We start from the raw sequence: 14,523 nt of genomic DNA on the forward strand, positions 1-14,523 counted from the left end.
TAGCGTTTTCACTTTTATCATTCTTCTTAGCAAGGCTTTGTTCGATGACAAATATCTTTGTTGTAGATTTATTTCCTTTGAAATTGAAGGTTGTGACGAGCAAGTCTACTAAAAACCATACAATTTCTATAACGCTTATGATGGAGCCGCCAATACAGAGGCCGAATATGCCGCCGAGATTAGCTGGAAATAAAGAAATAAGTTATTGGGGAAAATATATTTTTTATAAGCTTTTATTACTTTTAGAGGTCGTAGATTTAAGACATTTTATTAGTTTGTTTACTCTAAGTTGTTTACTCTGACAAGAGTGTACGACTGAGAAGAAGAAACGTGCGAAACGCACGCGCGACTAACATCATTTAGATATCCATACTAATATTATAAATGCGAAAGTGTGTCTGTCTGTTACCTCTTCACGCTTAAACCGCTGAACCAATTTAGTTGAAATTTGGTATAGAGATAGTTTGAGTCCCGGGGAAGGACATAGGGTAGTTTTTATCCCAGAAATCGTCCTTTAAGGGGGTGAAAAGGGGGGTGGAAGTTTGTATGGGAAATCGATAAAAATGATAAAGCAGATTGGATAAAAAATAAACTACTCAAATTACTAACTCTGCGCAGACGAAGTCGCGGGCAAAAGCTAGTAATCATATAATGTTAATATCAGAATGCTAGTTTTAACCGTCTGGCCTCTATGCTCGTACCTAACATCTGGTCCCAAGTGTAGATAACCTCTCTCCTGTACTTCAAGCAGGTGCTGGCTGCGTAAGCGATCCCCACTTCTGTGTACGTGTCATTCTTACCACTGGAACAGAATCGTAGTCCGTTTAAGCTAACTTTAATATACACTCATGGACAAAAGAGGAACGCAAAAAAAGTTTAATCTCTAGTTTAAGCTCTATTGAAAGATCAAGTGATATTGCTGACCATGCTATGGTATTTATGCTTCAAGGAATATATCGAAAATTCAAGCAACCTACAGGATTTTACTTTGTGAAAGAAACCATTTTCACAAAAAAATTGTCAGTGCTTATAAAATCCATACTAATATTATAAATGCGAAAGTCTGTCTGTCTGTCTGTCTGTCTGTGTGTTCCCTCTTCACGCTTAAACCGCTGAATCGATTTAGATGAAATTTGGCATAGAGATAGGTTGAATCCCTGAGAAGGACATATGATAGTTTTTATCCCGAAAATCATCCCTTAAGAAAGTAAAAAGCGGGGTGGAATTGAGATAATTAATGAAGTGTCTGCTAATTTGTGTGCATATTATGCTCAAATTGAATAATTGCTATAAGACTTTCTCCAGGCGCTATTCTTACTCTAGCTAGGGTTACTAAGTCCACGCAGACGAAGTTGCGGGCAAAAGCTAGTATATAATAACCGCCGTAAATGCTACGGGGCACAAAATACTGGCTACGGTCTGCGATCAAGGACGTTCCTTCAAGTGTGTTAGCAAAGATAGATATAACTCCGTAATAGATGGATACAGTCTAAGGAAAAAACGTGCCTCGAAAATCAAGAAAATTTGACTCTCGATCAGAGGGCGCTACTAGCTTTGGCCTACTGTCGTATAGATGGCGTTGACGGTTTCGTTTGTTATTTAACAATTTTTACGCATATCAGTGAAAGAGCATGGGTCAAAATCATAAAAATAGTTAATGCAAATAAAAAAAAACATTTATCCATATTTAAATAAATTTTATCGTATTTTTATAAATCTTCATTTTTAATTTTAAACTGTGTCGATAGATGGCAGTGAATTTACTGTGGTTACAAAATTTACTATGACAGTACCGTTACTCTCTCTAGTATAAGTTACTCTATGGTGTTAGAAAACTCCTTCGTTTTAAATGGGTAGGAAATATTTACCCCCTTATTCATAAAGGTCTACTAAAGTTGAGAAGCCGCTAATAACCGTTTGTCCCTTTCCGACGTACTGGTATGATGGAAAGGGACAAACGATTATTAGCGGCTTCTCAACTTTAGTAGACCTTTATGAATAAGGGGGTAAATATTTCCTTCCAATTTAAAACGAAGGAGTTTTCTAACGCACTTGAAGGTATTTTTTTAGGGTTTAGAGTAACCCTCTATTGATATATAATTATTGTTATAATTTTAAAATTACTAAAAAATTTCTGTGAGTGTAGTGGAAACTTTCTGAGTTGATTTTTTGGGTACCTATAAATAATCTGTTAAACAAAAGCCTTTGTTAGGGTTCCGTACCCAAAGGGTAAAAACGGGACCCTATTACAAAGACTCCGCTGTCCGTCTGTCTGTCACCTGGCTGTATCTCATGAACCGTAATAGCTAGACAGTTGATTTTTTTACTCAAAACTTCAAATGTATTTATGTTGCCGCTATAACAACAAATACTAAAAAGTAAGGAACCTTCGGTGCGCGAGTCGGACTCGCACTTGGCCGGTTTATTTTTATGCAGTGGTCAGGGTGGGTATCTTTCGGATTCAGACTAGATACACCAGCATTACAGCTGCAGTTATGCGGCGCGAGTGGCGCGACATTGCTGCCTGATTTTGGCGGTTTTTTTTTTAAATACCATGACGGTGGCAAACAAGTATATGGCCCGCCTGATGGTAAGCAGTCACCGTAGCCTATGGACGCCTGCAACACCAGAGATATTACATGCGCGTTGCCGACCCTTTAAAAACCTGTACACTCCTTTTTTGAAGAACCCCATACTGTAGCCCCTCGGGATAACCTCGGCAGGGAGCTCATTCCACAGCCGAAGCGTACGCGGGAGGAAATTCCTCTTAAACCGCACAGGCGTTTGCGGCAGCAATGCAATTAACAATAATATCGCGCTGCAATACTGCAGTAGTAATGTTGCAATAATCCCTCACCCGTATTATGTAGCAGTGACACAATAGTATTTTGTGCAACAGGCACATAATATGGGTTCTTAAAATTCAAGGGGCGAAGTTACAAATCGAGTATTTGCACCAATTTGCACACAATTTATCTCTAAGACTGCGGCAAAGACTTAAATGATAAATAAAATCAAAGTAAATGCATATACAAGAGTAAATTCAATTTGGTGTTGATCTTTGCCTAGAATAAGAATAATAATAATTTATTGAGATAACAGCATTTAAAAAAAATAACAGTTGTACATTTAAGGATGACTCACGTTAGACCGGGCCGTGTCCGGGTCGGAGCTTCCGGCGCTTACTTTTCTATGACATGACAGGTGGTCACGTGATGCTTTCCATAGAAAACGAAGCGCCGGAAGCTCCGGCCCGGACACGGCCCGGTCTAACGTGAGTCATCCTTTATGATGACTATTTTGGGCCCGGCACCCCACACGCCGCGCTTCTAATGAAGTTTATATAGATATCACTGGCAGTCATTTAATTGGCAAATAGAAACGGGTCTATCGCGAATTTATTTCGCCGAACATCTACTTACATGCGGCGCAAATCACTGGATTGAGCTTCATAAACCAAAAGTTGTCTCCACTGAACGCCATTATTATCCTCGAGTTGTGCGAGAAGCGATTGAAATCAAGAAGCACCCCAGAAATTTTAATAGGGAAGATGGTTTTAACTTATCGGCAACTTGGGGACCAGTGATCCAGAAGTTAAAACCAAGGGGTCTATCTTCGGATGTGTGCGCGGATGTTGTGAGTGTTGTGTGTCGGACTATTGACAATAATTAACTTTTTTGTGTAGTGGGTGGTTTGAAAATGTGATGTCTACCTCGAACTTTAAATGCACTTTTCGTGGGGTAGTCACACAAATCTCTGTTTTGACATTTTGCTGGGACGTCAGTTAGCCGCGACCACGACCAGTGAAACCTGTGTCGAAACGTCGGTAAATAAAGGTAACAAAATAAATTCGCGATAGACCCGTTTCTAAATGTGATTTAATATGTGTTTAAACCGCGAAAGTTTTAAATGTTATATGGCAAATAGAAGTGCTGGAGTAGATAAACCACAATTACGTACGTCCTTATCATTTTTAAGAACTCCGCCTTCGGGTCGTACTCCACGTAGTCACACCTCTGATAGCAATCATTAATGCCGATAAGCGATTGCATGTCAAACGAAGATTTTTCTGAAATAAGCTAACGTTAAAAAAATTACATTAAGGCGGTTCCCTGAGCCAAAAGGCGAAAAATCTCCTTACATGATCATGTTTCTCTAAGAGGCGTTGATATTAGTAGACGTGGAAAAAATATATGTAGTTCTTGACTATATTATCTTTAATAACATAGCTTCCTATACACGAATTATGACACTTCGCTCGATACAATTAATTCCCAAAGTAACCTCTAACTCGGACTTTTAATCCAACTTTACTCGGTTATTTATTATGTGATATATAAACAAAAAAGAAGAAAAAACAATCTTAACTTAAATAGTAATTTCATAGCTTTCGAATTTCGATATTGTAAGGTAACGTTTTTAAAATAAATAAAAATCGACAAAATTCGATCAAAATTAACACTTGGCGTGCATTATCTTTCCCGTTCTTTCTTGAGAAATGTGACAGTGACAGCGGCAAACCGATGGAATGGCCTTAAAGGAAAAATTTAAAAATTCACCGCTTCCGGCGTGACTCGAACTTGCGATCTTTCAGAACACCAATCGCTCTTAATCAACTCAGCTACGGAAGCTACACCCTAACAGCATTTATTCGCTGACGTCATTTAGCTACCTGGGCAGAAGCGTGCCAATCTTTCCATTCCTTCGTTTATTTTATTTTATTTATTCACTTTAAATTTAAATACACCACCATGCCACTATTGTCTATATGAGAATGACACATGAGAATCGTGTTATCAATGGAATAAATCCTATCAGTCTCTTTAACTGGGGACTGAACAATCGGCTCTTAATTGTTAACGCCACTTACCATACTGCGAATTGATACATAAGTGCTGCTCCCATGTGCAATTTGGAAAATTTTCCACGTATAAATCTTCAGCTAAAACATTAATTCTATTAAAAACTAAGGCTTATTTTCATCTTCGATACTCCATCCATCTCCTTAAATGTCATCGTCCATTATGTCAATTTTCTAACTTTATCTTTTGTTATGAATACTTATCAATATCCTGAGTTAAATATAAAGCATCTCTCCTTTTCCCATTAGAGCAGCAATTCAGTAAATAAGTAAAAATAGAATTACATTTATTTGAGTCAGATGTAAAAATAAATACCTATATAAAAGATTGATTGTATTTAAAGGACAAATCCGTGTTTCGAATTGAACAGCTAATGAAAGAAAGAAAGAAAATACCTTTATTTATTTACCTACCAATAAATAATATAGATGACGCTGTACGGTTTTGTATTTCAGAGTAAAAATGCTATAGAAGCGATAAGGGGGGACGGGGGAGATGACCGAACGAGATGGTCTTATGGAACTTTCCAGTAGGCAACAGTGCAGGTAACAGAGAAATTATTGTTTGCCCTTGTCAGTCTCAGTTTTCATTTCTGAATACTTCTTAAAAGTTCTGCTACGTCAAAAGGGTAAGATGTATTGTTGTTACCTACCCACCAGAGCTTGGTGGGCAATAATGTACCCGACTATATCACGTAGTAACGTGTTTTTGGTATGTTGCCAGGTATGTTAAACGTGTTTTTAATTTCGTCGCATTACGTATTAATTTAATCGCGTATTAATAATTTAACGCCCGGTCGGGCTCGTTCCGAGCAGACGTGTCGCTGGACGCGATCTAATGACAATTAATTAAGACAATTGTTTTGACAGCAAATCATACACGGATACAAAAAGTATACCAGTATTGTATTCAAAATTAAATAAAATTTGCGTAATAGCCGGGTGATATAATGTCCATTCTGCCGTTACATTTTTTATTATCTCTATTCATTCGATTTTGCTTCTTATCAAAGAAGTTAGAGTAGTAACTAAAATTGTCAATCTGATTTAAAAACTTCTAAAATTCAGTTTAACTTTACGAAACGAATATCTCAATAAAGGAAATAATACAAAAGAAAGCTAGATCAAATGATATTTTCTCTGTCTTTTTACAATGTTCCTTTTTCAGTCTCACTTCCTTAAAGACGGCCAGTAGTTAATACAAAACTAAAAAAATGACACCTTAAAAAAACATTAGGGGTCGCTGACCTATCCTAATAAATTGAGGTAGTGTGCGAGAAGTGTGTTGGTGTGTGTGAAGTGTGTTGGTGTGTGTGTAATGGGGTAATTTGACAGAGTCTGTAAACTTACCATCTGCTACGGACTCTGTATACAAAATTAATTTTGTCTTGTCAAAAAATGTGGGGAGATAACAAAATTGTAAGCTCGAGTTATTAAAAATCTCAGCTTTGATCTCGGATTTATATTTAAGCTCAAAAAATGACGGCCATTTCATTCTTATTGTAGGGTACCTATTATGTACGGAGAAAAAGCGACTAAAAATATGTTTAGCTTAGAATAAATTTTTAAAAGTGGAAAAATTACTGCCTTGGGTGACACTTGGAACTCCGGTGGCCGTTTAAGAAGTGTAACACTCTTACGGTAGATGTCGCTAGGGTCCCCTAGACCCATATAGTGGGAAGATTTGCTGACTATGGATTAGGTCTTGGTGGCTCAGTTAGCAGAGCGCTGGAGTATCGATCCAGAGGCCGTGAGTTCAAGTCTCACCCAAGGCAGTAATTTTTCCACTTTTAAAATTTATTCTAAGCTTAATAGCATCGATCGCAGATGTTTCTGCTTGTTAAAAATTAATTTAAAAATATGTTGCTGAAAAACCTGGCAGTAGCATATCGGGCTATGCTTATTGCAGGGTTCTGTAGTTGGCCGTCCGTCACAGTACACAGATTATAAAGAACTTCCTTTTACTAAGAAGTGTAAGAAGGAATTACTTTTTGCGGACCTCAAAAAGCGTTTTTTTTTTATACAACGTCGGTGGCAATCAATCATACGGCCCACCTGATGGTAAGCAGTTACCGTAGCCTATGGACGCCTGCAACACCGGATATATTACACGCGCGTTGCCGACCCTTTAAAAACCTGTACACTCCTTTTTTGAAGAACCTCATACTGTAGCCCCTCGGGAAAACCTCGGCAGGGAGCTCATTCCACAGCCGAAGCGTACGCGGGAGGAAATTGTCCGTCTGTCTGTCACCTGGCTGTATCTCATGAACCGTAATAGCTAGACAGTTGAGTTTTTTACTCAAAACTTCAAATGTTTTTATGTTGCCGCTATAACAACAAATACTAAAAAGTAAGGAACCTTCGGTGCGCGAGTCCGACTCGCACTTGGCCGGTTTATTTTTATGCAGTGGTCAGGGTGGGTATCTTTCGGATTCAGACTAGATAGACCAGCATTACAGCTGTAGTTATGCGGCACGAGTGGCGCGACATTGCTGCCTGATTTTGGCGGTTTTTTTTTTTTTAAATACCACGACGGTGGCAAACAAGTATACGGCCCGCCTGATGGTAAGCAGTCACCGTAGCCTATGGACGCCTGCAACACCAGAGATATTACATGCGCGTTGCCGACCCTTTAAAAACCTGTACACTCCTTTTTTGAAGAACCTCATACTGTAGCCCCTCGGGAAAACCTCGGCAGGGAGCTCATTCCACAGCCGAAGCGTACGCGGGAGGAAAACCGCACAGTACGCGACCATTTAGGTGCTAGGGTGTGAGGATGAACACCCTGCCAATGGCGAGCGGTGCGGTGATAGAAAGCGGCCGTTGGCATCATGTCAAACAGTTCTTCAGAGCACAGCCCATTGTACAAGCGGTAGAACACGCATAAGGAGGCGAAGGTGGCGGTTTAACCAGACATGCTCATTACTTCATATTTTTTATGGTTTTTGGACTTGCGGTTCATAAATTAGGGGGCACTCATTTATGTCCACTTTCGAAGCGATTATTTCCGAAAATTTCCGATTCGATTATTTCCGAAGAATTAGATATGGCAAACCCTCCGAAGACCAGAGGACAACACGGCCAGGATCGCTTACAAGTGGAAGCCGCACGGGAGCAGGCGACGTGGCCGGCCGGTGCTCACATGGCAGCACTGTCGACGCTGAGCTGCGGGCAGCAGGACTGAGTTGGAGGGACGCGGAGCCCGAGGCACAGGACAGGAGCGGATGGCGACGTCTCAAGAAGGTCCTCTGTACCAATGGGGTACCATAGGACGACAACAACATTTCCGAAAATATTTCTTTTATCAAACAAATAGTTATGGAGTACCTACTCGTATTTACACAGCCTCTTAGTTACTACATAGAGAAATACGTTAGCTTAGAGTGCTCGCTCCATACATTAATAATATCTTTTTTTTATACTACGTCGGTGGCAAACAAGCATACGGCCCGCCTGATGTTAAGCAGTCTCGGTTACATGGAGTTACATGCGCGTTGCCGACCCTAACACTCCTCTCCCTCGAGCTCTGGCAACCTTACTCACCGGCAGGAACACAACACTATTAGTAGGGTCTAGTGTTATTTGGCTGCGGTTTTCTGTAAGGTGGAGGTACCTCCCCAGTTGGGCTCTGCTCTAGATCTGGAATGACATCCGCTGTCCTGTGCCCTACCACACAAAGCGAGATGTCATTCACAGTGCCCATACCTCTCTTTTGGACGTAGTTTAAGGACATACCAGGGTCCAACTCATTTATATTAAATTTTAAGCGAGGTTTGCGAAACATTATTCATAATATAACTTTAATCTTAATAAGTGTCAATTTTTAAGTTAGTTTAAAATATTTTAATAGTATATTATAGGAACCATACCTCCTATACAACATATTGTTTATTAATTAAGGATACTGATGTATGGAGTGACTTATTTATATCTTTTATTATTTATGGAACCCTAATAAACATATAATAAAAAAATATTATTCACGCAAAACCCGGCAGAAGTTATAGAAAACTTTCCAAGCACTTGTTTGCTTTTTGGGCCTTATTAACTTGCATGATCTGTTTATGGTTCTATATTTAATATTAACGTAGGTTACTACGTGTATAAGTAGTTATACAGGGTGTTTTTTTTAAGTCCATTAATTACAAGAGTGCATTCCTGAGCTTAAATTAAGTAACTTTCTCGAAGAAACTGGTATTCTAATTAACCTGATTTGTCCATTTTGGAGATAATTAATGATTTATTAGGGTTCCGTACCTCAAAAGGAAAAAACGGAACCCTTATAGGATCACTCGTGCATCTGTCTGTCTGTCTGTCCGTCTGTCCATCTGCGTCTGTCACAGCCTATTTTCTCTATCTATCTATCTAAGTTTGTGACCCAAAAACGGACATGTAACGTAAACAAATTAATTTTAAACATGGCGGCCACATGTGTCCCCTTGGGTCCTTGTAATTTAAATGGTGGAAATTATAGGTACCACTGGTACTTCCCATCCCAGGTCGAAGATCCAGGGGCAGACCAAGATGTAAGGATGTAGTGCTAAAGGACATGAGTGAGTGCAAGTTATCAGAGGACGATGTCGTGGACTCTTGAACAGGGCTAAGTGGAGAAGGTTAAGCAGGAAAGCTGACCCCACCACCATGTGGAATAGATAGCTAGGAAGAGAGAGAGAGAGAGAGAGAGAGAGAGAGAGAGAGAGAGAGAGAGAGAGAGACTGGTGTTAGTGCTCTCAATATATATATATGATCGGGTGAGCCGTTTAATGGAAGTCATTAAGTAAAATAAAGTTAGTACTTACTTAAAGGAAACAAAAGTGCTGCCAAGATTTAGTACCCACGAATAGCATATAGCAAGCAAAAATTATGACTGAATGTATACACGGTGGCTAAAAAATAAGTGCATTCCCGTTGCCAGGAAGGTTTTGGGAATATACTGAGCCACTTTTACTATGGGACCAACCCCGAAATCACGAAAACAAATTTGGATTTTTATACATTTTGGCTGGTCCATTTTCTATGGGAGGGTAAATTTTCTTTTCGCGATTTCGTTGTTGTTCCCATAGTAAAAGATGCTCAGTATAATCCCAAAGGGAACGCACTTATTTTTTTGCCACCCTGTATAACTACAGAAGTTCTTTTCAAGTAGGTATTGCCTATTGTGACGGACAGACAATTACGAAATCCCACACTGAGCATGCTCTTAATATTCATTACCTGGAAACAAACCAAAGTATTTTATGAAAATATTTTGATTTGTACTGTTCCACCTTAAGAGTAGATCATAGGGCGTAAGACTTTAAGAGATTGTATATACTCGAGAAAATTCGACCCATACCGTCGTGACTCGGGTCTGATGATCTGGCCCGAATGTAAAGGACGCTGGTTCAATCCCAGCCCTGTCCAGGGCTGAGATTGAACCAGCGTCCTGGAGGCTTTGGTTACTTTTTCTTTCGTATATGACATCTATTTCAGTTTATTAATTACCTGTATACATAAAAGGTAGACATCTACAGTAGTGCACTACTTTTATCATCAACAACATGGAAATACAATTTTGATTTGCACTGATGCCTTGGTCCTGAAGAAAATAGAAAGCCATTCTTTAAGCAGTTCACATGTAAAATTAGGTACATCAAAACAATCGCAATATTCAATTTAAGAAACCATACAATAAAATTATACACACGCAATCATACAATAAAAACCGGCCAAGTGCGAGTCGGACTCGCGCACCGAGGGTTCCGTACTTTTTAATATTTGTTGTTATAGCGGCAACAGAAATACATCATCTGTGAAAATTTCAACTGTCTAGCTACCACGGTTCATGAGATACAGCCTGGTGACAGACGGACAGACAGACGGACAGCGGAGTCGTAGTAATAGGGTCCCGTTTTTACCCTTTGGGTACGGAACCCTAAAAATAGACTTTTTTTGTATTTGCAAAAATTGGATCTTGTCGTGGGAAAGGGCTCTAACCCGACTTTTCTGATACCGCGCCGCGGCGCGATAAGAAGACGGGGCTATAATTTGTCGTTATCAACGCTTGTCGTGCTACTTTCAGAACTTACGCTGTTTAGAGAACATTTCCTCTTCTTCAGAGAAAGCGCCTTGACATCCGCCGATGACTCAATGACAAATAAATCAATGTCAACATTATAGTATTTGGACTCCGACATAGTTATGAAGTTGGTAATCTTGGATACTTTGTTGTCTGCGTTGAAAACGTACATCTGAAAGTGTTTTGATACAGTTGCTTTTAGTAGTAGTAAATTACTACTTTTAGTAGTAGTGTATTACTACTAGTAATAGTAAATACTTTATTGTACAAAAATAGGTTCACATGAAATTCACATAAATTTAGGAAAGGAAAAGGCGGAGGAGGCTTTTAATGCCGGCTACACACGTTACTTATACATCGTAGCGATTTTAGACTGTGCAGATAAATCTAAGGTTTAATATATGAACGATAATCTACAACTATTTGTCATACACATGATCGATAAATCTGTGCAAATCTGTTTATTAATAGCTACGATATATAGTTACGTGTCTACTTGCCAACCAACTTTTCGCATAAGTTTCATTTGGCCGAATAACTTTTAACAAATAATTATTTCGCAACCATTTTATTTCCCAACCCCATAGTTGGGAAATGAAAATGACGTACTAGGTTGGGTTAGCTTAGGTTGGATTATGTAAAGTTAGGAAATGAAATTCGGCCAAATGAGACTTCTGTGAAAAGTTGGTTGGTAAATGAAATTCGGCAATACAATTTTCGGCGAAAAGGCAGAGAACCTTAACATAATAACGTAATCATGTTTTTGAACCCTTCACATATATTAAAAAACGCTAGCTTTGTAATTCAAAGAGCAAATGCTCTTCAAACAACTAGTAAGCATCGCATTGGATCGCCGCGGTGCCGAGACTCCCGGCGAGAGGCTCTAGATGAGTGTGTATAGCCGACATAAGACGTACGTATCTCCATGAAAGCAACAAAGACTTTGTTTAACCTCGTAACGCCCACCATACAAAGTTTTCCTATTTTTAATTTAAACCTTGTTGTATAGTAGATTAGGGTGACTTTCGTTTGTTTTAGAAAACAATGAAACATAAGAAATGCTACTTAATTCAGTTAGTGTAAAGTTGAAATTAGATTGAAACAGAGTGTACATTGTAATGCACATTGGGCCTTACGAGGTTAAAAGATTAGGGCCCGGCCGAAAAAATCATTTCATAAAATTCCCAGGGTATTAGCCATTGGACAAACCCAATATTCCCACGTAGGGTTACTTCTCAGGAATGCTCAACGATAATACTTTTTTAACTAGAACTAAAGATATAAAAATACATTTTCAAACAAAAATTAATTCCAATGATCGACAACAAAAAGAAATATACTGTATTAATCATTGGCAGTGTTTTAGACAATTTGTTCGAAAATGTGCGGCAATGATGACATTTGTCAAAAGTCAGAATCTTAATAAGATTAATAATATCAAAGATAGATATAACTCCGTAATAGATGGATACAGTCCAAGGAAAAAACGTGCCTCGAAAATCACGAAAATTTGATTCTCGATCAGATGGCGCCACTAGTTTTGACCTACTCTCGTATAGAGGGCGGTGACTGTTTCGTTTGTTATTTATAATTTTAACTTATACCAGTGAAAAAACATGGGTCAAAATCATATAAAAATAATTAATGCAAAAAAAATCATTTATCCATATTATAATACATTTTGACGTATTTTTATAAATCTTCATTTTTAGTTTTAAAGTATATAGATAGATGGCAGTGAATTTACAGTGGTTACAAAATTTACTATGACAGTACCGCTCTATCTTATTATATCCTCATTGATATTATTAATGTCATAAATAAAAAAGATAATCAATAAGGTCCAAAAAGGTTTCATACTATTTATTACCTCAGGAGCTATTAACATTTTGGAGTCTTTCTAATGCTTGGTTATGGTTATCAATATTAATTAGCACCTTGTAAAAAAAATTACTATTGTAACATTTCGTGACTCAACCGTAACTTTCAAAACTGAAATATTTCACACATGAAAAAATATTTGATTTAGCAAATTTTCCATCACCAAATGGGCCCCAAGAAATTAAATTAAGTAAAACAATACCTCCAAAAAGGGCCGCTAATAACGTTACCGAAAGGTAAATTCATTATTGTTCTGTTAATTAGGGTAAGACCTCCAGTGAATGAACACTTAAGCAATTATCCAAGTTTAAAAAATCATTTCTCGGCGTTCATTAATAATTGGAATAATTAACTGCAATTTAATCAATCCTCATTTAATAAATAAGAAAGTTATTTCTGGGATTTTTTATTACTTTTATAGTTTTTGAGTTATAGCAGAATTTATCAAAAACTACCTAAAAACCTAATGACCGAACAATAAAACTAGTGAATGAACACCTTAAAACCCAGTGAATGAACATTATTTAGATATATTTAATCAGCATTAAAAACATTTTGAACACAATAATCGTTTCCAGCTCTATTTTACTAAGTATAGCAAAAGCGTTCATAACTTTTTATCCGAACAATATAAGAGAAAAAAAATGGTTGTCTGTAAAGTCGGTTTACGGACGATAATTTTGCGTGATAACGACAAGAAAACATTGATGAAAAGGTCGTAACGTTACCATGGAGATCTGTCCACAACGTTACCATGGAGATCTGTCCACAACGTTACCATGGAGATCTGTCCACAACGTGACACTTTTTCATGCATGCTACCGGTGTTCATTGATTTATAAGACGTTATCACGTCAAAAATACGACAAGTCGTAGAAATTGCTATAATTATTTCTTATTTTAGGCAAAAAAAACGTGATTTTGTTCATTCACTGGGGGGTTTACCCTACCACTGTCTTCCAATTTGCCAAGCGCATCACGGAATGTACCTACCAACCGCACAGTATAAAACTAATCAGTAGGGAAGAATCAGACGGTTTCTAGTAAAATCAGACGCCACTTCGTCAGTGGGGCGCTAATCGACGAATTGAAATCGACGCCGCTATCACAGCCGTAAAGGGGCCCACTGACTATCAGTACGCCGGACGATATCGGCCTGTCAGTTGTCAAATCGTCCGGCGGACTGATAGTCAGTGGGGCCCTTAAGGCGGATATACACAGCCCGATTCGAACGTTAAGATACGTCAAATATAGATACGATATGGATTAGATATGTCAGTATCAAAAGTGACGTTTTTGTTTAGCGAAACGTCACTTTTGACACTGACATATCTACTATCTATCTTATATCTATCTTCTGAGGTTCTAGTATATTGTGGCAAATGTCACCGGCTACTTGAAATCAAATTAAGTTAAGAACAAAGGATGAAGTTACATTGTTTATAGAAATAAGCGCATTTACCCATTATTTGTTTTTGATTGGGTTTATGTTTAAGGTGGTTCGATTTTCATACAAAATTCAATTTGCTTTAATTAAGGCACTACACACTATTACTACAGAAATATTTGCTCATTTATCTACTTTCGAATATTCGTTTGCGCTAAATTAATAGAAAAACTTTGTTTCATACAGAAATCATACATAAATCAACGTAATTTTTTCATCGATTTTACGTATGTGTGTGTCACAAATGTCGTGTACAAATACGTTGCGTGCGGCGTT

General features: G+C 38.1%; 1 protein-coding gene across 1 annotated transcript in view; it reads right to left on the reverse strand.

Moving 5' to 3' along the window:
- The window catches only part of LOC134742739 (amiloride-sensitive sodium channel subunit gamma-like), a 41,171-nt gene extending 28,364 nt beyond the window's left edge, over positions 1-12,807 (reverse strand). Inside the window, exons 1-3 of the mRNA XM_063675926.1 lie at positions 12,790-12,807; positions 10,930-11,091; positions 7,957-8,109 (exon numbers count right to left, since the gene is read on the reverse strand). Of these exons, the coding sequence (XP_063531996.1) occupies positions 7,957-8,109; positions 10,930-11,091; positions 12,790-12,807 (333 nt within the window). The remainder of the gene's footprint in view (positions 1-7,956; positions 8,110-10,929; positions 11,092-12,789) is intronic.
- Positions 12,808-14,523: the final 1,716 nt, after the last annotated feature.

The sequence above is a fragment of the Cydia strobilella genome, chromosome 7, assembly GCF_947568885.1.
Source record: "Cydia strobilella chromosome 7, ilCydStro3.1, whole genome shotgun sequence".
NCBI classification, from domain to species: domain Eukaryota; kingdom Metazoa; phylum Arthropoda; class Insecta; order Lepidoptera; family Tortricidae; genus Cydia; species Cydia strobilella.